Below are 24,435 nucleotides of genomic sequence, written 5' to 3'. Positions count from 1 at the left end.
CCTACCATTAAATTCGCCGAGTTATTGCGGAAAAAACGAAATTTTTCATTCCCCTCCCCCCCTTAAAAACCCATCGGTCCGATTAACCGAAAACTCAGAAATAAGTTCTTCTACATCCCCCAACAACCCTAAAAAGGTTTCACTGCTACCGCTTCACTTCGAGCAAAAGCTTTTTTTTGTCTAATTTGACTGGACTAATCCAAAAGGAATATTTGAAAAACAATCTTGATACATCCAAAAGGAAAAAAATAAAAAAGAATTAAAATTCTTTTATTTATTCTTTTAAATACCTTTCCTTCCTTCCTTCCTTCTTTCTTTCGTATTATTTCTCTTCCTCTTTTACCCAATGCTTAAATCTTGTTACGTTCTCGTTACATAGATCCATGATAAGAAATTAACCTTATATATACAGTCATCGTAATACATTTGGGTAAATATGCAGAATTGTGGCTTCCTCACGATTTCGTTAAACTTAGGCTTAATCGACGCGTTTTGCGTGAAACGAAAGAATCTGCAGAAAAAAGTGCGCTCTGCCCCGCGAAGCGAGATATTAACAGTTAAAGTTGACGACTATCAGGTTATGAGACCTGTCATACCGACGAGATGTAGCGACTACGAACAAGCCCTGTGGCCATATGCGTATGCTCAGTGGCCGCACGCGCATGCAAGAGGTCACGTGACAACTGTTTGGATGGTAAGTCAGAAGTAATAATATAATATATAATAATATTATATATATATATATTAGGGTGATTCAAAAAAACCTTCTTTTTTTATTTTTCGCGATACACCCCAAAATATCAAAGCTTACCTAAAAAAAGAATTTTCCGTAAAAGGGGAGCAAAATCGAACAAGTTTTAGAGGTCGCTACCAGCGATTTTCAATATTTTCGATTAAAAAATCGGTTTTTTTTTCAAATATTCAAAATTGCATAACTTTTCGAGTTTTAATGATAGAGGCATGAAATTTTCAGGGAATCTTCGTCAATTCATGTAGTTTATGAATATTGAGTTAAAAAATTTATTTTTGGAAACAATTTTTTTACGTTTCTTTTGTTTATAATAAAAAAATAATTGTCTATAACTAATAGGCGCCAGCGATCTGGGACTTGGTTTTGATTTTAAATTACATCTAGGTAATCCAAAAACACATTTCAATAATCAAATGCTTGAACATCTTCCCTAGGGAGGGAGAGTAGTTACTTTCGGGGCGAAAATAGCGTTTTTCAGACTCGTGTGATTTGCCGCCCGAGCCGAAGGCGAGGGCGGCAAACTTCACACTCGTCTGAAAAACGTTATTTTCACTCATTGGTGCACACGATATTTTTCACAATATCTTTATCACAATATACTATTTTTTGTCAATTGGGAAAATTATTGTGTTTGCATACATATCAACTTTACAAGTAAGTACACATCTTACATATTATTTTTGAGATACTTAGAATCGAAATCAAAAACATAACCACAATCGTACATATTTTTCCATTGTAAATAGTTACATTCCACATTTACAATGAGTCTTAGCAATTAGACAATGAATGCCATAATTATATACTGCAGCATTTACATATTTATTAATTATAGGTCTACTTTTTGTGTTGTTTCTTTTGTTGTTCTTTGTTTCGTTTTTTTCTGTCGTTTTACAAGGAAATCTTTCTCAAATATAAATATTCTTCATTGTTTGAGTGTATAAACAATGAAGAATATTTATATTTGAGAAAGATTTCCTTGTAAAACGACAGAAAAAAACGAAACAAAGAACAACAAAAGAAACAACACAAAAAGTAGACCTATAATTAATAAATATGTAAATGCTGCAGTATATAATTATGGCATTCATTGTCTAATTGCTAAGACTCATTGTAAATGTGGAATGTAACTATTTACAATGGAAAAATATGTACGATTGTGGTTATGTTTTTGATTTCGATTCTAAGTATCTCAAAAATAATATGTAAGATGTGTAGTTACTTGTAAAGTTGATATGTATGCAAACACAATAATTTTCCCAATTGACAAAAAATAGTATATTGTGATAAAGATATTGTGAAAAATATCGTGTGCACCAATGGGTGAAAATAACGTTTTTCAGACGAGTGTGAAGTTTGCCGCCCGAGCCTTCGGCTCGGGCGGCAAATCACACGAGTCTGAAAAACGCTATTTTCGCCCCGAAAGTAACTACTCTCCCTCCCTAGGGAAGATGTTCAAGCATTTGATTATTGAAATGTGTTTTTGGATTACCTAGATGTAATTTAAAATCAAAACCAAGTCCCAGATCGCTGGCGCCTATTAGTTATAGACAATTATTTTTTTATTATAAACAAAAAAAACGTAAAAAAATTGTTTCCGAAAATAAATTTTTTAACTCAATATTCATAAACTACATGAATTGACGAAGATTCCCTGAAAATTTCATGCCTCTATCATTAAAACTCGAAAAGTTATGCAATTTTGAATATTTGAAAAAAAAACCGATTTTTTAATCGAAAATATTGAAAATCGCTGGTAGCGACCTCTAAAACTTGTTCGATTTTGCTCCCCTTTTACGGAAAATTCTTTTTTTAGGTAAGCTTTGATATTTTGGGGTGTATCGCGAAAAATAAAAAAAGAAGGTTTTTTTGAATCACCCTAATATATATATATATAATATTATTATATATTATATTATTACTTCTGACTTACCAACCAAACAGTTGTCACGTGACCTCTTGCATGCGCGTGCGGCCACTGAGCATACGCATATGGCCACAGGGCTTGTTCGTAGTCGCTACATCTCGTCGGTATGACAGGTCTCATAACCTGATAGTCGTCAACTTTAACTGTTAATATCTCGCTTCGCGGGGCAGAGCGACACTTTTTTCTGCCAGATTCTTTCGTTTCACGCAAAAACGCGTCGATTAAGCCTAAGTTTAACGAAATCGGTGAGGAAGCCACAATTCTGCATATTTACCCAAATGTATTACGATGACTGTATATATAAGGTTATTTCTTATACATGGATCTATGTAACGAGAACGTAACAAGATTTAAAGCATTGGGTAAAAAGAGGAAGAGAAATAATAACGAAAGAAAGAAGGAAGGAAGGAAGGAAAGGTATTTAAAAGAATAAATAAAAGAATTTTAATTCTTTTTTATTTTTTTCCTTTTGGATGTATCAAGATTGTTTTTCAAATATTCCTTTTGGATTAGTCCAGTCAAATTAGACAAAAAAAAGGCTTTTGCTCGGAAGTGAAGCGGTAGCAGTGAAACCTTTTTAGGGTTGTTGGGGGGATGTAGAAGAACTTATTTCTGAGTTTTCGGGTTAATCGGACCGATGGGTTTTTAAGGGGGGGAGGGGGAATGAAAAATTTCGTTTTTTCGCAATAACTCGGCGAATTTAATGGTAGGCATTTTCATCCTGTACAAGTTTCATACTGGTCATATTTCGATCGAATTTATCAGAAAAGAGAGATAAGCGAAATACGCGCCGAGTCCCGAGCACTCGACGACTCGACTCGACACGCGCCGCCGCGCGCCGCCGCCGGCGACGATCGGCCACGCGTTAAAAGCGCGACTTCCAGAGGCTTTCCTGGGCTCAATTTTTAACGAATCTGAACGACTGACCCCTCATTTTGTAGGTCTCTTCAAGCCCTACAACTTTGTCAGTGGCGGCATATTTCTATCTATTAATGGAAACGAGATAAACGCAAAAAACCGCGACAAAATACATTTTTTCCCACTTTCACCGGCTAGAACTCGACAAATCTTGATTTTAAGTTAGGGTCTTCACGAAATGAATTGTAGGGCTTTAAAAGAGCTACAAAATGAGGGGTTAGTCAATCATGTACGGTCAAAATTCGCCGAGTTATTGCGAAAAAACGAAATTTTTCATTCCCCCTCCCCCCCTTAAAAACCCATCGGTCCGATTAACCCGAAAACTCAGAAATAAGTTCTTCTACATCCCCCCAACAAGCCTAAAAAGGTTTCATTGCTACCGCTTCACTTCCGAGCTCAAATGTCTAATTTGACTGGCCTAGATGTATCAAGATTGTTTCTCAGATAAGTTTTATAAATCATTTTTATTATAATCTTTATTCTTAATTTTTTAGAAATGATACTTTGTGTTATTTTTATTTTCAGTAAGTGGTTTTCGTTTTTACTCTTTGTACAAATATATTACGATGACTGTATGTATAAGGTTATTTCTTATACATGGATCTACGTAACGAGAACGTAACGAGATTTAAAGCATTGGGTAAAAAGAGGAAGCGAAATAATAACGAAAGAAAGAAGGAAGGAAGGAAGGAAAGGTATTTAAAAGAATAAATAAAAGAATTTTAATTCTTTTTTATTTTTTTCCTTTTGGATGTATCAAGATTGTTTTTCAAATACGAGATTTAAAGCATTGGGTAAAAAAAGGAAGATAAATGATAAGGAAAGAAGGAAGGAAAGATATTTAGGGTAACTCCAGTATTTATGTCACGCAGGGTTTTACTCCGCAGATGTCAGAAAAAATAGAAGGAATGAAGGTATTTGCCCGCAATTATTCTTTTACGTGCTTTTATGCCATATTAGTATTGTGTTGTAATTTCAGTTCTTTACTGTTAATATTAACGAAACTGTCGTGAGTTGAATCGATTTCTTACCGTAGTAAGAAGCACGATCTTGTGTTACGACCTACGTAAAATGATTACTGTAAGAAATGTAAAAGGTTTAATGGTTATTTTATGATACATAAGTGTAGAGGGATAGTAAATGATGGAATACAGCAAAATACAAGTGCATAGCTCTTATATTTTTTGTTTAACTTAATATCTCGTATATTTCTTCTATTTAGGATATAAGGCAAGTTAGCATGCGGGATAGTCTATTATGCCATATAGTCTCCCTCTCTAAAAAAGGCGTGCAAAGTCGATACTCGAATGTATCGCGGTTATTGTTGCCTCTCTTTTCCGCGATGCCGATTGGTTCTCTCTCGATTGATTGCCGTCGCGCCGTGGCTTGCTACATCTCGTGAGGGGCTGTCATAGCGGAGTGTGAACGTTTTGACAGTTTGAACGTTAGCGTAATGTCGTGTGAGTATAATAGTGTGACGTAGTAAAAGTTAAGTAATAGTAGTAAAAAGTTAAATTATAATAAAAATTATAAAATTTAAAAAGCTAAATAGCGCGCGCGCAGCGCGCGTCTGTGAACGGTCGTTATCGAAAAATTTTAGATACGTTTCAGATAAATTCTATATAATGTTTTTATTATAATTTTTTATATTATTTTTAATATTTTATTATTTTACATAAGATACTTTGTGTTATCTTTTTATTTCAGTTATTAACGGTTTTCATGAATGTTGCTAACGATATGTTTCATGTACAAATGTTTTGTGCACACAACGATAATGAGTAGATTACTACTGTATAAAGTTACATAAAGATACGTATATAAAGAGAGAAAAATATTTAATATATGCATGGCCGGCAATCTTGAAATCTGAGATGACGTTTGAGAATTATTAAAAAGAGACGACAGCATATTATACGTACGTATGCGCTCAGTGTAGATAGTGCGTTCAGTTCGCAAATTGAAAAAAGTCAAAAAAGACAGAGAAAGAAAGAAAAGAAGACAGAGAGAAAAAGTGAGAGATAAAAGAGAGAGGTAAACCTTAAAATAATTAAACATATATTGTGTGTAACTCGTGTGCGATGAAGATGATGATAACGTGTTTGTTCGTAATTTTTGTATTCTTTGTAATTAGATGTTTTGTGTACAAAGTTAAAGATAATAAACAAGAGGAAAAGTAGGAGACGGAGAAAAAGAGAAATGAAGAAAGAAAAAGAGAAAGAGGAGAGAGAGAGAGAGAGAGAGAGAGAGAGAGAGAGAGAGAGAGAGAGAGAGAGAGGGAGGTAAGCCTTAAAATAATAATTAAACATATTGTGCATAACTCGTCTACGATAAAGATGATGATAGCGTGTTTGTTCGTAATTTTGTTATTCTTCGTGATTAAATATTGCAAAGTTAAAGATGAACAAAAGAAGAAAAGAAGGAGACAGAGAAAGAAAGAGAGAAAAAGAGAAAAAGAGAAAGAGAGGCAAGTAAGCTTAAAATAATAATTAAACTTATATTGTACGTTACTCGTCTATGATGAAGATGATGTGATGGCGTGTTTGTTTGTAATTCCTTAATTCTTTGCGATTAGATATTGCAAAGTTAAAGGTGAACAAGAGAAAAAGAAGAAGACAGAAAAGGAAAGAGAGAAAAATAGAAAAAAGGAAGAGAGAGAAAGAGAGGCAGGTAAGCCTTAAAATAATAATTAAACTTATATTTATATTTCAGTTTCTCGACATAACTGGCAAAGTTTCGTACATCAAATTTAGCACGACGTTTCGGCCCTTGGTTGGCCCTTGGTTTCGGCCAGTCGGTCGATCGCTTCCGTGCGAACATGTCACGTTCGGCTATAGTTAACTTGTATATATCTTATCACTCGACACACAAGACATCTTTATGATTTTCCTGGAACAACTTCATATTACGGATGTCTTGTGATGTTTTACGACGAGTCTTTTAGATGATTTAGTCACTTGATAAGGGCCCAAACCAAGGGCCGAAACGTCGTGCTAAATTTGATGTACGAAACTTTGCCAGTTATGTCGAGAAACTGAAATATATTTATTTATCACTGGCGAACTACGAAAGCTGTTTATTTTTAAACTTATATTGTACGTAACTCGTCTACGATGAAGATAGTGATAACGTGTGTGTTCGTAATTTCTTCGTTCTCCATGATTGGGCTATGACCAAGTTAAAGATGACAACTAAGAGAAAAAGAAGAAGAGTCGAGAGAGACAGAAAGAAAGAAAAAGAAAGAAACATAGAGAACAAGAGAGAGAGAGAGAGAGAGAGAGAGAGAGAGAGAGAGAGAGAGCGAGAGAGAGAGAGAGAGAAAGAGAGAGAGAGAGGGGCGAGGCCGTGGGGAGTTAAGAATTTACTTTCGTAATCAAAGAGATAATAGGCATGTTAAAAATTTTGTATATAAAAATTGTACGTATTTTTTTTCGAGGTTTTTAATTAATTATTAAAAGTGTATTTATATCGTTGCAAAAAACATGAAATTAATTGAAATAAAGATTTTTCTGTACAAATTTGAAAGTCATGTTGTTATGTATATACCGTTAAATTTTTCTTAATGCGTTATTATTAAAGAGCAATAGCGTTGCAAATGTTGTTTTATGTAATGATATAGAAAAAAAGCTAAATGGCGCGCGCGTAGCGCGCGCTTGTAGTGTTCTAGTAAGCTAAAAAATCCATTTCATGATGGAGAAGCTGGTAAAGATTTTAATAAATAAAATAAATGGAGAAGCTGGTGAAGATTGTAATAAATTACAATAAAATATAAATAATACACGAATTATTACAGACTATTTTATTATTAACACTTTAAACACTTATTACTAACGCTTTAAAACACGATAAAAATTATTTTTTGCCAGATTAATAAAGTAATTTACCTTGCCCGACATGGTTCAAATTACTCGACAAAAATCTACCTTCGAAAATTTTGTTGTAACATTAAACTTACTATAAATAAACAAAATTGGCTAGAAACATGTTGTAACAAACATTTGGCATTACAACTCAGCGTAAACAAAGTTCAGCTATCTTTAACAGTTTTCAAGTTGTATTGAAAAAGGCTTAGAGTGATTCAAGATAGCCGAAATTTCTCTACGATCTATACACAAATCTAGATTTGCGCCGTCGTATGTATCATTGTCGAACGTATAGACGGACACATGTGGATATCTTTCTTTCCATTGGTTAACCAAGCAATCGCTAATATTACAGAATATAAGATAAAACTCTTGCAGTTTTGAACATTGTTCTAAAATAATGGAATATTTATCAGGTGTATCAAGTTCCACCCGAAACAGATATAACCGTCCCAAGTTTCTGCACTGCGTTAGTAATTCCAAATTGCGATTAGTGAGGACAATACGGCATAAACAAACTACTTCCAAGCGTTGACAGGAAGAAAGTAATTTGTACAAACTATCATCAGCGATTGGGTATCCGTATCTGTAACAAAAATCATATAATTATTATAGTACTTTAATCGCAAAAAAAATTAATGTAACTTTTTCAAGCTGCTCGAAATGCAAGAGAAGCAAATACAAAAATTTCGATGAAAAATACGGTAACATGTATTGTAAAAGAAAATGTAGCACACACTTACAAGGGAAGGTACACTTTTCGTAAATTCTTACAGTCAGCGAAAGTGTTAATACTTTTCGATGTATGATTAATTGTCCTATGTAAATTTATTGCTTCCAAGTTAGGACATAAATTTCTCAATTTTATTGCAACTACGTCTATGTCTAGGTTTGTACGTAATACAGGTGCCAAATGTAACTCACGCATCCGTTGATTTTTTTGCAGTATTTTGCAAAGACGTTCAGATGTTATACGTGTGTCACAAAGATTTAAATGTTCCAAACTATTTAGCTTTTCGAGATACGAAAATCCTTCGTCGTTTATCTTAAGACAATTATTTAGATCCAATTCTGAGAAAAATATGTAATGGTTATATGCACAATTTACCCATAATCTTGACAATCATATGTATTATATGTATCATATATACATACATACCTTTCAAATTTTTACACATCTCTGAAATTTTAAATAGGACAACCTTGTGGACAGATTGGCAGTGACTTAATCTTAAGTGCGTTAAACGCCTGCCGCAATTATCAAGAAACTTTACGAAATTCTTAACATAAAATTTGCTTGCTGTAAGATCTAACTGTTGCAAATATTTACATCTAGATGTAAAGTAACGAAATATATTGATACATATGGGAGATACATTTCGCATGTTCAACCGTGTATAGAGTTCAGGATCCCGTGTTAAATAATTGAAGCGCCTATTTATTTTACTCATGCGACATAACGTCGTCAAATCTAAATTTTTTAATATTTTTAGTAGCATTTCATCCTGCAAAGATAAAATATAAAATTTTAATATACGAGATAACATTGCAATAAATATTATTATAAGAAAGAGACTTCTTAGGATACTTTACAGGAAGCGCAGACAAACTGCAACGTAGTAGCTCCTTGGATTCATCCGAAGAGAGTTTCATACGCTTTGCATAATTCGAATGACTTTTTAATAAAATACGACGCGAATCTCTTTGTCTAACTGGTTGCGCATAACCAGCAAGAATTACGTCTTGACAAATCCATACATCTCTGTAAATAACATCAGAACAAATTTATTTTCATTATTAACAGAATAAAAGAATTTAAATATTACTTAATATCGACGATAATACCTTTTGCAAATAAAGCAATATTCGGGAAAATTCTGTTGGAGATGAATTATATCCAAGTGTGCACTTTTCAAATCTGCTGTTAAATTATGAACATCGTCATGGCATGGAGAGTACATGCAGTTAATTTTTTTTAACAGAATTGGTAAACTCTCTCTAGGATATATAGGAAGGATTAAATCTGATGTACCAATGAGCATCACAGCATCTAGCTTTGTGTAAGATTTAGGTGAGCTGTTCTCAAATACTAATCTGAGCATTTTAGTTTTGAAGTAGCACGGATGCGATAAGGGTGGAGAGAATAATCTTGATGTCGGGGGTACAATCTGAGACGATCCATTCCACAACTGAAACCACTGTTTATTAGGATCTTGAGCCCAAATTTGAATCACGCTTCCAGGATTGTATACTTCGTATATAGAGACTCTGATTGGATATACAGCTTCATGAAATTCGACATCTTCAAAATCGAAAATATAATTATACTCTCTTCTTAACATGCAAAAATATATCTTCTTTAACAATATCTTATTTATCAATTCAAATATTACCAATATAATTATTTTCAATCGTCGCCTCATACCATCGTACAAAATCAAGCCGTCTCATAGGCTCTGTGTTTTGCCATGGAGATATTGAGATATCGACATCATTATTCCTCTGTATTAAAAAATCAAATAGTATCAAATACGACAAACTCTTGTAAGTTTTGATTTACTTTCCACGGGACAATAACATAATACCGCGAAATGCACATACCAACATATGTCCAAGGAAAAATGGTAAATGAAATAGTTCTCCATAGTTTGGAAATTTGGGTGGCCCAATTATGTCAGGAGCAGTATGAAATATGCTAATATTCTGGTGGTTCTTGGCAACAAATCTTTTCTTCACAAATTGGTAGATGAAGTCAACACGATTCTCCTTTCCTACGGATACTCTTCCGACATAGGGATATAGACTACAACTCTTGTAATATAAAGGTTGATAATGGGATGTCATATTTTCTCTCTGAAAGAAGACAAAAAATATAGAGAGTAATAATCCTTAATTTTTTAACATATACTGAAATGCATTATAATATTATATACTTATAATTATAGCGTAAAGATTATATAATTTAAGTTTATCTTGCTTTCATTTACATTGCTGGTGCTGACATTATTGTTTGCATGTGTACGTAAAGTAAACTATAGATTTTTAATACTGACAATGAATATTGGAATGCAAGTCTTGTAGAAAAAGAGTTCAATTAACAAAACAAAGCTTGTTCTACAGAGAATAATATATAGGTATCTATTTTTAAAAGCATTAATTTTCGCTAAAACTACTTTTTTAACTTTCCTGTTAACAAATTGTACTTTTATTATAGAATATTATGTACATACATAAAATTTAACCCTCGGTTGTCACACCTCTTTTTTCGAACACATTTGTCACACGGGGTCAATTTGACCATAACCAATTTTCAAGCAGCTGCTGTTCAAAAACTAATAGTTTAAATGGATCGCAAGAAAGTCTAGAATTAAGTTTAAACATTGTAGAATGTATTCTCATTATAAAAAATTAACTTTTTAAGTGGCATCATGTTCAAAAAAATCCTTAAAAAATGTAAATTCCTGAAAAAAACAAAATCATAACTTTTATTTTTTAATGTTTTTTGCTCAAAATTTTGCATAGTACTCTTAAGATATGTTACTTTAATAAAAAAAATTAATAATCTGGGGTCACTTTGATCGTGTGACAACCGAGGGTTAAAATATGTCAGTCGAACTCACAAATATTTCTTCACTATTGTATTATCCTTTTATAACAGAATAAATTGTTAATAAATCATGATTTTATATGTTTTCTCAATATTCTGCTTTATAACATTTTTTTATTTCTCATGAAATAGATATATGTATTTATATATTTATTATGAATATAGTGTATTATATACGTATATACAGAGTGCGCAAAAAGTGCCGAAACAGTTTAATATTTAGGAAAAAAAAGCATTTTATAAAAAAATGTAAAAGTTGTAGTATTTAACTCTTTGAAGCATACATTTTTCTTTACATATGACTATATGAGTTCTTTAAAACTTGGTATACAGGGGGTTTTGTGGTCGCTGATTACGAATATTGTAGTCAGTTTGTGCATTAATTTGCAATTATTTTGCAATTTTTTAAAATTAATTTTTAATTTATTTTTTGCAATTTTAGTCAACGATTTTAAATTTTTGTATTTTTATTTTATATTTAAAATCAGTAACTCAATAAAATCCTAGATGTCAATTTTTGTAAATCTGTAACGACTTTTTGCGACTTTAATTTCCACCATTTTTAAAATTTGTAAATTTTTATTTTAAATTCGAAATTAGCGACCCCAAAAACTTCCGAATATCCAGTTTTAGTATATCACTTATAGACGAAAAAAATGTTTTACTATAATAATTACATTTTATATACAACAAAAATTGTTCGGACTTTGAGTCGTTATATTGAACCGTTATCAATTTTGAAATTTTTATTACAGATTATTCGGAATGAGCGTGTTTTCATCTTATTATTGTTTAGTCACTTAATAAGTGTTATTGCGATAAATATTACCACATGCCTCAATGGTCGAATTGTTACGACATCCTACACGGAATAAAGGAGGTTCCAGTTTCGAACCCTGGCTAATATTTTTTGCAATAAATTAAATTATTTAAATACGATGCTCTCTTATATATATAATATATAAACTTCAAAATTACATCAATTTAGAAGGACCAAAACCCATGGTCGAAATGTCTTGACGATTAATCTGACCAAAACCAATGATCGATTAGACATAATTAAATATTTTAAAGGAAAAACAGTTTCTTAACATTTCTTTTAATAGAGAAATGTTTTTTTGTAAACCTGAGATATATTGCGAGCACGTGGTGATAGAAAAACATGGAGCACGTGTATGCAGCATACACGCATGCATGAGCACTAAAGAAAAAAAATTGCTAAATTGCTCATGTTCGCTACACTTACGCTTACGCTTCTAAGTAATTAAAATTTTTCAAAATATATTTTTTAACTCATATAATATAATACTAAGTCAAACACAGTGAATAAAAAGAATTACCGGAAATTTAACTCGGAACTGAATCAAAAAATTATTCAGAAAAACTAATTTCTATCTATTTTTATACTACTTACTGTTTATCAGCAAAGCATCAGGGTTGATTTCTTTCGTATAAAATGAAAAAAATTAAGAAAGAGAAGAAATGTAAAAATATGCGGTTAGTGTCATGCGGTATAACTTCTGTGTGAGTCCATATCTATATTATATACAAGACTGCCAACTCCTACAAAATGGACCTGAAAAGTTACATCTAAATCCAAATTCAGGTAAATTACTGGAAAGGAAAGACTAGCTAGAGGGTGGGGATATGGAAGGACGCAAGTAGATAGGTACATACAGTTGGGGAAAAAGGTTGTCTGGTTGAGTTTCGGAACGCATCCTATTTATATTTAATATTCAGCTACCTGTCAGCAATTACCAATTTATTGAATTTCATCAATTTTAAATTAAACTTTTGGGATTGTATAGCCAGAAATCCTTAAAATAACAAATATGTAATCTAAATTAAGCTACAGTATATAAGTCGGAAAGTCTAACACATAAATTACAGTAGAAAAAATTATTTGCCTTAATAGTCAAATTATGTCAGAGATAGACAGACTATAGGAAGATGACTTGCGTTAAAGGTAATGTGATGAAATCGAAAATCGAAAATGAAAATCGATGTGTCTGACATGAGTCAAATCAATAAATATAATGTGAGTCTAAACAATAAACAAAGTTGAACCCTGTAACGATGCAGCCCTCAGATGCATCGAACTCCCGCGGCCACCACCAGCCGAATGCCGCCCGACCGACCATCCGTCGGGCGAAGACAGGGCGCGGTGCGTCCACATTTTTAATCGCTTATAATAGGCCAGTCAAATTAGACATTTGAGGTCTAAAGTGATGCGAACTTTTTTATTCCTTTTTAGGCGTGTTGGGGGTGTTTAGAAAAGCTTATTTTTGAGTTGTCGTATCATGAGACCCAGAGCTTTTTGAGGGGAGGAGGGGGAACCAAAATTGACGAATCGGAACGAGTCACCGCTCATTTTCTTCGTTTTTTCAAGCCCTACAACTTTCTCAGGAGCGAAAAAGTGCTATCTATTAATCGAAACGAGATAAATGCAAAAAACCTAACCAAAATTTTCGTTTTTTCGCAATAACTCGGCGAATGTTGATAAAAAATGAATGACTAACCCCTCATTTTGTAGCTTTTTTAAAGCCCTACAATTCATCTTAAGAAGACCCCCAACCTAAAATCAATATTTTTCGAGTTTTAGTCTGTGAAAGGGGGAAAAAATAAAATTTTCGCGGTTTTTTGCATTTATCTCGTTTCGATTAATAGATAGCACTTTTTCGCTCCTGAGAAAGTTGTAGGGCTTAAAAAAACGAAGAAAATGAGCGGTGACTCGTTCCGATTCGTCAATTTTGGTTACCCCTCCCCCCCCCCTCAAAAAGCTCTGGGTCTCATGATACGACAACTCAAAAATAAGCTTTTCTAAACACCCCCAACACGCCTAAAAAGGAATAAAAAAGTTCGCATCACTTTCGAGCAAAAGCCTTTTTTTTGTCTAATTTGACTGGCCTATAATAAGATCGTGTGCGCGAGCAATTAGCGGCTCGCGGCACCGATATCCCCTCAGAGCTCCGACAAGCGCCGACGGGAGCCGATCTTCGCCGAGTGCGAGAGCGCGGCCGAAACCGTGATTCCGCACCGCTCCGCTCGGCGCGCGGCTCGCACGAAGATCGGCTACCCCCACCGAATCTATTGCTCCGGGGGGGTATAAAATATCGGTGCCGCGGCGAGAAAAATCACTTCTTCTCGAGACAGCTATCCAATCCGCTGATCCCGAAAGAAGCAACCTTCCGACTTCCGACTCCCAGAGCGACAAAGAAAGCGGGATCCAGTGATCTGGGTCTCGTTTAAAGTGGTCTTGGGCGCTGCTCGAACTCCGTCACACTACCAACTCTCGGTAGCAACGGCAAAACAGCGGGGTCAAGAAAACTTAGTCTCGAACAAGCAGTCTTGTCGCCGAAGCACCGGGAATTCCTAGAACCGACCGGCCGGCCAGCCTCATCCTGAACGGCCATTCCTTTCCACCGGATTTTCCCGACCGCGACTCGCGTTTTCGCCCGGGAGATCCGCGTATCGATTGTACATAGTCCGCGTACCGTAATCTCCCGCGTACCGTCGCGTAATCGACGCACCGTGTGTCATAATCCGATTCCCGGATACCTCCTCGTGAAACATTGTATATCTCCGTATGCGTCCGCGTAGATTATAGCTTGTACATTTGTAATTCCAGCGACCGCGCCCGCGTAAATCTGTATCAAGTCCGCGCAACCATCACTCGTCATAGCGAGCGCATCGGCGCCTGTGTGTGTGACCGTTGGATTAAATCTGCGTTATTCAACTATCCGTTGTATTAATTTGAGTATTTAATAAACTTTGTTTGTGTGAATTAAAATCTGGTTACTGCCTCTGGGCCTTCCAATCGAACTCCTGGTTCGGCGAGCTAGTCCGCGTTCGATTATTCTTAAAACGGCAGGTCGTTATAACCCAAAGAAGAGTAAAGACGGTATTCTCAAATCTAGTGATGCTGTAGTGAATTAATAAGGTTAAGAATGTTAAGAATGTAGCTTAAAAATAGGAGGTCTATGTCGGTTTGCTTGTTCAAAACATTTTCATGAAATTTGATATGGACCATTTCAGAAATGAGCCCTTTAGCTAAAGATTTCTTTTGGTCAAGGATTTCAATATTGTCCAATCAAACTCGTGATTGGTGTATGTATATACAATGGTTTGAATAACCAAAAAAAATGGTTTAAACATTCAAAAAATAAAAAACATTATATTATATGTCATTTACAAATATTTTTTATTTGATTGTATAGAATAAATTGCATGTGCTGTATAGAATATAGGTAACTCCGGTATTTACGCCGCGCGAGGATTTACGTCTCAGAAGTCAGAAAAAATAGAAGGAATAAAGATACTTGCTCGCAATCACACTGTTATGTGCCTTTATGCCATATTAGTATTGTGTTGTAATTTCAGTTCTTTACTGTTAATATTAACGAAACCGTCGTAAGTTAAATCGATTTTTCAATGTAGTAAGTAGCGCGATCGCATATATTACGATCTACATAAAATGATTACTGTATGGAATGTAAAAGGTTTAATGGTTATTTCATGATACATAAGTGTAGAGGGATAGTAAAGGATGGAATATAATATACAGCAAAATACAAGTGCATAGCTCTTGTATTCTTTGTTTAGCTTGAATATCTTAATCTTGTATATCCCACCTGTTTAGGATATACGGCATTTTTAGCATGCGAGATTTATGCCATAGAATTTTGCAATAAAATGGAACTAAAAAATCAAATAAGCATTTTTTTCATTGATCTTATAACCCCAATGTTACTTAATAATGAACAATAATGCAAATTTCAATTTTTGCTAATGTCATTAGAAATTTATTATTTATCAATTTTTCACTTAAAACATTTAATATTTAATGTCAAATCACGCAAATAATTCATTTTATTCATTACTATGAAAAGTTACTAAGAGCCAGGGTTGGCATGTTTTAAACAATTTGTTTAAAACTGTCTGATGAAAACTGATTTAAAACAGTGGACACTGTTTTTTGTTTTAAACAGTTTTAAACTACTGTTTAGAACTGTTTAAAACACTGCAATTAAAAACATGTGATTATTTAGAAAAAATTACAAAAAAACAAAAACTAAACTTTTATTTAGTTTTTTATCTATATTATTTATGTAGCATATAAATATAAAGATATATATACTAAAATAAAAATTAAAAATAATAAGATGGGTACTATTCTATTATTTTAGCAGAATATTTATTTTTAGATATTAAATAACAGTCATCACAATAAAGACTACTTAACTTAGTAGATATTGAATGACTTTACATTTTAGCAGTTTAAAATAATAGTACATAGCAGGTACATTTTAGCATTTTAAAGTAATAGTGTATAGCAGGTAGCAGGTCAGTAGTTCGTAGTTGTAGTTATTGATATTTAATATATTCAATTAATCTTTATTTCACTCCCTTTCCGGGGTTGGAAAGGCGTTTTTTTTCAGTAAAAACGTGCCCAAAAACCTTTACAATTTCTGCTATACAAATAAAATCATATACATTATACATTCAATCATTAATCATATACATTTTATATCTATAATATAATTTTTCTTATTTCTTCTTTCCCCGACCTGGTCATTGAGCGACCTCACATCTCATTTCCCTTCCCTTTGTCTTCCATCCGGCACCCTTCTGGTCATCTCTTTCAGTTTCCTTTAATTCCGCACCCCTCTGACCTCCTCCTTTCTGTCACTGCTCTTCCCTTTTCTTTCCGGCTCTCTCCCTCCTCTTGTTCGATGCCTTCCTTCTTTCTTATTCTACGTTCACTCTGCAAATAACTGTATTAAAGATTATTCTTACATTCTTACAATCTTACCTCCTTCTCCCCTTCCTCTCCCTTAATGCTTCTCTCTTTATCTCCCTTCATCTCTCCTTTCCATCCTAAATTTCTCCTATTCTTTTTTCTTCCTATCTGCTTCGTCCTCGTCCGTATCCATAAGGAGATTCTCCTCCATCCTTTTCGCTCTTTCTTCCTCCGCGGTCCTCTTTGGCCTCCCGCTTTCCTCTCCTCTCCTCTCTTTTCTCCTTTCTTTCTCCTCTCTTTCTCTTACCCTCGTTTCCACCGACTTGTCCTCGTCCATTTTCACCCTCAATCCGCTCTCTTCCTTTCTCTTTGCATCCAATACCTTCCGCTTATCCTCTTCAACAAAAATCATCAGTATTATTCTCTAATCTTTCTGACTAACTTGCCGCTGTATTAGCCTGCCTTCTTCTTCTCTCCAGCTCTGCCATCCATTTCTCTCCCTCTCCTTTTACTATTCAGTATCCTTATGATCTTCTCGCCAATTCCTTCTGGCTTCTCCTCCTCCTCTCCTCTTGTGCACCGCTCTAACACATGCTCCCATGTCTCTGGTTCTGCACCACATATTCTACAGCTTCTTTTCTCTATTGGTTCCCAATATCTTCCACCTCTCATCTCATTACCTAGCCTAAATCTCGCTATCCTGATCATGGACTTCTCTTTCCCTTTTTTCTCTAGGTATTCTGGCCTTCTGATTTCTGCTATCTCCCTGTACCACCTGTTATATCTAGACTCTCTTACTCTTTCATCTCTCTCTTGACTCTGAATGTCTTTGTCTCTTCTTGTTATCTCCTCTATACTGCTCCAGCCATTTCCTCTTTTCCTTTCTATCTCCTCAATTGCGTATCCTCTTTTTTCATAGAAGCTCCTTCTCTCTTCTTCCCAATTTGCCTTTTCCTTCCTGACATTCCCTTTTATTTCTTTCCAGCATTCTCTTGCAATCTCATTTCCCTCTCCCCTTTCCAGTTTTTCCTCGTATTTCATCGCCCTTTTACCAGCACTTACTCTCATTCTGTCCCTCTTGGTTTCCTCCCTTATCATGTATCCGGGTGTGCTCCAGTCTAGGCCCAATGTCCACCTTATATACCTTTCGTGCATTCTTTCTATTTTCTCTCTCTCTTTCCATTCCCACACTTCTGCTCCATATAAAGCTATGCTTGCTACCAGCGAATCGTATAACTTAATTCTTCTTATCCAGTCTCTTCCAAATAACCTTTTTCCTATTCCCCAAACCTGTCTCATTGCTATGGTAGCTTTCCTTACTCTTTCGTTTATATGCGCCTCCTGTCTTCCGTTCTTTTGGAATGTGTAGCCTAGATAGCAGAATTCCTTTACCTCCTCTATTTCTTCTCCCTTCCATTTCCATTCCATTTTCTTCATGTTACCTCCTCCCTTCCTGAATCTCATTACCTTTGTTTTCCCTACATTCACTCTCAGCTTTTTTCTGTCGAAATATTTCTCCAGTCTTTTCATCATCCTCTTCATCTCCTCTTCGTCCTCTGCTATAGCTACTACATCGTCTGCGTATGCTAACGTCCAAAATTTTATTCTCCCTACTACCACGCCTCCATCTTGCCCCCTCCTCATTGTTTCCTCTAAGTCTGCCAGCAGCAGTATAAAGAGCATAGCGCTCGGCGGGCATCCCTGTCTGACTCCTTTGACCGTCCAGAAGCATGATCCCTTTTCTCCTTTCACTCTTACCACGCTTCTTGTCTCTTCGTACAGATCTTCTATCCTAGTTCTCAGCTGTTCACTAATCCCTTCTCTTTTCAGTACCTCCCAAATTTTTTCTCTGTTCACGGAGTCGAATGCTGTTTTCAGATCAATAAATGCTGCCACTAGCTTCCCTCTTTTTTTGCTAACAGCCTTTCCAATTACATAATTCAGTGCGTATATATTCTCCATTGTACCCCTTCCTTTCCTGAACCCTGCCTGTGTTTATGGTAATATTCTTCTTTCTTCCGTTTCCTTCTCCAATCTTTTCGGCAAAATTGCCGCGTATATTTTGTAGTTTGTGTTCATTAATGTCACCCCTCTGTAATCTTGTGCTTCTTTTCCTTCTGCTTTCTTTACTATTGGTACTATTATACCTTCTTTCCAGTCTTCTGCTATTTCTTCTGTCCTCCACGCTGTATCACATACCTCCCATATTTTTTCCTTCAATCTCTCTCCTCCATATATCCATACCTCATTTGGCAATCCATCCGTACCTGCTGCTTTCTTTTCTTTCATTTCTTTAATTACTTCTTCCACTTCCTCTCTTCTTATTCCTTCCTGCTCCTCTTTGCTACCCATTCTTTCCTCTCCTTTCCTGTCTTTTTCACGCGGTTTCACAGTTACTCCTTCCAATAGCTCCATGAAGTGTTTATTCCATTGCTCCTCCGTTATTTCTTCGCAAACCTCTTTTCTACCCTTCCTTTCTCTGTTTATAAATCTCCATACTTCCTTCTCGCTAGTTGCTTCTCTCGCCTCTTTTATAACTCTCTCCCTTTCTATTTCTTTCTTCTCTTTTATTTTCTCCTCATATTCTTTTTTCTTTAGAATGTACCTCTTTTTATCTACTTCTCCCTTCCTCCATTTAACTAGTTTCTCTCGTGCTTCTCTCCTTAGTCTTACACATTCACTATCCCACCATCTGCTTTTTTTTCGATCTCTGGTCTTCTCTTATTTCTTTCCAAACAGCAGCCTGTTTTATCTCTCTATACACAGAGAGGTTAGATTGACATGTAGACTGTGCGTGTGTCTTGCGTTTTGCGAACTGCGGCCTATGTAGACCGGGCTTAACGGCGCGCCTTATTTCTCACAGCCTCCGCCGTTAGCGTTTTCAATTTTTTAAATTTTGGCAACGTTATTTATATATTTACAGTTTAATGTTACGCTAGCAAAAAATTTAAATGCCTGATAGCGTTTTTCTTTGGCAGAACTGGTGCGCACTCAGTGCACATTAAAGCCGTCGTACACAAATCAACGTAAAGTGTATGTTTAATATAAACGGGTTAAGTCACGAAAGCCTCTATACTTTATTGTACTATTTGGTAAAATATGTATTGGGTATTTTATCAATCAAAATATTTGTATTTTACTTTAAATATTAAAGATTAAATCAGTGTACAACGGCTTTAATGTGCACTAAGTGCGCACTAGTTCTGCCAATGAAAAACGCTATGACATTATTATTACTTATGGATGCTCCGCACATATTTTAAATCTTCTTGCATAGATCAAAGCTATCAAGTGTTTTTTTTTGCTTGTTTAAAACATGTTTTTTTTGTTTAAAACATGTTTTTTTTTTTTAAAACATGTTTTTTTTATACCTTAGTTTAAAACACAAATAAAACATAAAACATTGTTTTAAACAAAAAAACAATGTTTTTTGTTTAAAATAAAAAAAACATGTTTTTTGCCAACCCTGATACGTACACAGTCTAAAACTTTTATGTGCAGCAAATGTTGTCATGAGTCGACCTCAAAATCGAAAATAAAACTGTATTTTTCTAATGTCTTTTCGTTTTTCATACGCAAATGGTGTCTGCTGTCTTCGTTATCGTCCATACTTTAATTCTGGACAAAAAATTTTTAATTCGGTGAAATCAATCAAAAGATTAGTGTGTCTGAAAATATTGCGGTAAAACAGAGCTGTCTCCAGCATCCCCTTAACATGCTCCTTTAAAAACGATGTACATAATTGGAAGTAATTGAAAATATGCCTTAATCCTCTTAAAGTACAACTATAGTACTACACCTTTACAATCTCCGTAGAATTAGGTCACAACTTGTTTTAGAAAAAGAAATATGATTAAATAAACAAAATTTGCAATTTTACTTAATTAAAAAAATTTTGTTTTGATATTTTGTAAATAACTCTTGTGCAAAAGCTTTTTTTGCTTTCTAACATATTCAAGTTTCTGAGATTCTAAACTATCAATTTAAAAAAAAATTTGCGCTATACATGTGCGCAATAATGCTTGTAGGCAATCGGGAATGTCTACAAACAAAGCTGTTGGCAAAATGTTGTGAGCAAACGAAGCTTATAGAAATTTAATACTGTAAGTGATTATTTGGCTAGTAATTAATTACTTATTTTGAGTATTAAAATCATTAAAAACAGTACTTTTAATACTCAAAATAAGTCATTAATCACTAGCCAAATAATCACTTACATATTAAATTTCTGTAAGGGGTTGGCAATCGAGAATGTAGGCAAACGGAACCCCCCCCCCCCCCACACGCATTAGGGCCAAAGCATATATGACAGTCGTAGTCGTGGACGTAAGTAACGCACAAGCTTTGGCGTATCGGCGTATCCTGATCTGTCAGATCGGGGACTACGACTGTCGTATGTCGCTACGCCATGTTATGTGCTTTGACCCTTTAATTAATTCAAGTTACGATTAAAACCTGCGAGTATCAGCGTTGTGTGCGTATCGATTTCACGTATCGATTCGTGTGCTTAAAATACTATATGTTCGCGTCAATAAGAAGAGACAGAGAGACGATAGACATTCTCGACTTCAGCCTTGACTGACGAGTGCAGTGGTAATAATAATTACCGTAGTAATCCGCAACAGGTATTCTCGCCGCTGAAATCCCATTGTCCTTAGAAAACGTTACGGCTGCCACGGGTATTAGCTTACGCCAACGACGAAGACAGAAGGTCGCGGTTTTTGCGAATAACTTTCCTCCTTTTATTACCAAGATCAGCGCGAAGCCCTCTACAATGGCGCGGTTGAGATATTGGTGAATATAGAGTATATATATAATATCTCGAGGGACATATATCAAATATCGTGGGTGAGTAAGAGTTTAAGCCTAGATAGAAGCATCAGGCTTTGCCTTCTTGTCAATATTACACCAAAAAATAAAGTCCAAAAATTCTTCGGATTTATTATTTTTTTATGCTGTACTTACAAGTATATTTAATAATTATAAAAGTACGAAATAATGCTAAATAAAATTACTACGAGAAAATAAAATTGTATAGGGAAAAAATGCGGAAAAGAATCGCAGAAAAGAAAATGAAATAAATCTGATCTCGTTCCATAGTAATCCGTATAGCTTTTAAGAATATTTAAACTATTATTTTTTTAACTTAAATTTTCCATTAATTAATATTTTTTCTAACGTCTTTCCTCGCACATATTTCTTGTTACAAATTGTCATTAAATGTATGAGTAACGATAGAAAGTCATAATTTATAAAAATTAACACAAAGCTATAACCATCAATTAATTTTTACTTTAATCTGATAAATAATTGTTCCAGACCGCGCTACACACCGGAGTTGGCGCCCAGCAGCAGCTATTGGAACCCAGAATGGCGCAATTGGAGACCTTAGAGGCTAAGGTAATGAAAAATCCTTAAATCTTGTAATTTTCCAAGAAATTGGAAATGTTTCTCGCAAAACTATTACCGCAAAGATTCTGATTGTATCCCAAAGTGAAATGGCGCGCGAGAACTCGTGCGATAGGAAGTCATCCCGCGTCAGCCCATGGCACTCCTCCTGGTCCTCGGTATCCTTTTTGCTTTTCTGCCCCCCCCCTGCCTGCCGGCGATGCTGACCGTCCTGTGGGAGCTGTTTTTAGTGGTACCCTCGGAAAAAACCGAAGGCGATGTTTCGCGGTTATTGGCGAGTCGGTATTATAGCCCGCTGGTTTCTTAAGCCTGTCCGGCCAATGATTTATATGCAGATCGGTGCACCGAACCCCGTTTGATCCGGAGATCCTCGGACCCAAACTCGGTGACCGGTTGGGGAGGTGGTGAAGGGGAACCAGAGGCCCCTGCTCGCATCGGTACCATTAAAAGTTCCCCAGCACGGACGTCCAGTGGCGCAGCATCCGCAAGAGCCGCTCGAGTTTTTGCCCGAGATGCGACAAGAACGTTAGATCGAGCGTGCAACGCTCGCGAACTCATTTTTCGACATAACGACGCTTTTATATATTTTTTTTTCTCTTCTTTATTCTGAACATCATTTAAGTCGTCGGATTTCTCGCGCCTGATTGCAGGAAAGGGTAGGCTGAAATTGAAAATTATGCGGGCCGCAACGCGCTATTATCTGCTTCACGACTTCCACGTGTTTTTTCATAAACTACGAAACGGCAGCGCTTTGCTTCTGCAAAATGCAGGAAGCTTTCATTATTAGCTCCGATAATACCACGGTCGCGAAAGTAAAAGTTAGGCGTGCAAAAACTTGCTTATAAACATAAGGCGGGACAAACGTGGGGTTAATCAAGGGAAGATGTAAATCAGGAAAATACCGTTTTGCGAAATTATTTAAAACCGTAAATATACAGGCTCTCTCTATCTCCCTTCTAATAATTCCGATACTATACATTTGGCTTTATCAAGATCTGTGTTAATATAAACTATGATTTAATTAATGGGTTACATACCTTTGACAGGCCTTAAAACTAGGTAAAAAATTTTCGAAACGAATTTTTATTGTTGGTAAAATTATGTCTTATTAGAAAATGAAAATACATGTCTTGTAGAGTAATCTTCTGAGAATATTTCTCGAAATTTTCAATAAAAAATATTAAAAATTGAGGTTCTGGCAGCTATTTTCCTGAAAGTGTTTTGAAAATCGGTACCAGAAATATCTCAGAGACTAGTGAACCAACAAATTAATAAACGGCGATACGAGTCAGGCGGGGTACGTGGTGCGCAAGTAAAGAAATTACAATGTATATAATATACCTACATATACCTATATTCTAACTTAATAAACTGCGCGCCGATTATTTGTCGGACTTGAAACACAGCTATCGTTGGAATATTAATACCCTTCCCTCCCCGGAATTAAATCGACGATTTAATTATTTTTAAAAAACTAAAAAATGTATTGCGAAAAATATTACCTCAGCCAGGATTCGAACCTGGAATCTCCCTCATTCCGTGAAAAGCGTCGTACCAATTCGACTACCGAGGCTGTGGTAATATTTATCGTAATAACCGGTTAATAATAGTTACAAACGCATTGTTTTTAGCCTGCGTAAATTCAAATATGTCGTGAACCAATTTGCATGAAATTTTGTATAGCTACTTTCAATACAATAATCTAGTCCTTCACATAAGATTTTTTGCTATTTATGGCTTAGTTTTTTTATAAATAAAAGAATGACCAATTTTAGGTCAAAAATCGCATTTTTTGCTACGAATCGCTGCCATTTGTTAAAAAATCAATATTTTCAAAATCGGCTATGACAAGGACTAGAGGTATTTCTGGTACCGCGAACGCCGTTTTTACAAACACCATTCGGGAAAATAGCTGCCAGAACCTCAAGTTTTGATATTTTTTATTGAAATTTTCGGGAGATATTCTCAAAAGACTACTCTACAAGACATGTATTTTCATTTTTTAATAAAACATAATTTAAATATTTACAATAAAAATTCGTTAATTATGACCTAGTTTTAGGCCTGTCAAAGGTGCGTAACCCCTTAAGCTGTTTTTTCTCTAAAGAGCTAATATTTTAGATATTAGATTTATCTTGTGCATATGTCCTCCTCCTTCCTCACTTTCGTCGTAAATCACCGCATCTGTAAATATCTATGTTATCACACGCGTGATAAATC

The 24,435-nt window shown here is 35.1% G+C and overlaps 2 protein-coding genes across 2 annotated transcripts in view; one reads left to right on the top strand and one right to left on the bottom strand.

The window, feature by feature from the left end:
* Nucleotides 1–18,801: 18,801 nt before the first annotated feature.
* LOC139785614 (uncharacterized) lies at nt 18,802–19,221 on the bottom strand. Its single transcript, XM_071724791.1, has one exon. It carries the CDS (start codon nt 19,219–19,221, stop codon nt 18,802–18,804), a length of 420 nt encoding a protein of 139 aa, XP_071580892.1.
* Nucleotides 19,222–22,087: 2,866 nt separating this feature from the next.
* The window catches only part of LOC139785613 (uncharacterized), a gene marked incomplete at its 3' end in the record, with an annotated part of 36,281 nt that continues 33,933 nt past the window's right edge, over nt 22,088–24,435 (top strand). Inside the window, exon 1 of the mRNA XM_071724790.1 lies at nt 22,088–22,206. Within this exon, the coding sequence (XP_071580891.1) occupies nt 22,177–22,206 (30 nt within the window). The remainder of the gene's footprint in view (nt 22,207–24,435) is intronic.

The sequence above is a fragment of the Temnothorax nylanderi genome, unplaced genomic scaffold, assembly GCF_030848795.1.
Source record: "Temnothorax nylanderi isolate EJ_2023f unplaced genomic scaffold, tnyl_v1.0 TNYL_tig0844_pilon, whole genome shotgun sequence".
Taxonomy (NCBI): Eukaryota; Metazoa; Arthropoda; class Insecta; order Hymenoptera; family Formicidae; genus Temnothorax; species Temnothorax nylanderi.
The sequence above is the reverse complement of the archived record's forward strand: the minus strand, read 5'-3'. Positions and strand labels throughout refer to the sequence as shown.

What these genes read in the sequence shown, in the direction of transcription:
- LOC139785614 (XM_071724791.1), bottom strand. Translation starts at nt 19,221, where the DNA reads ATGGAGCTATTGGAAGGAGTAACTGTGAAACCGCGTGAAAAAGACAGG.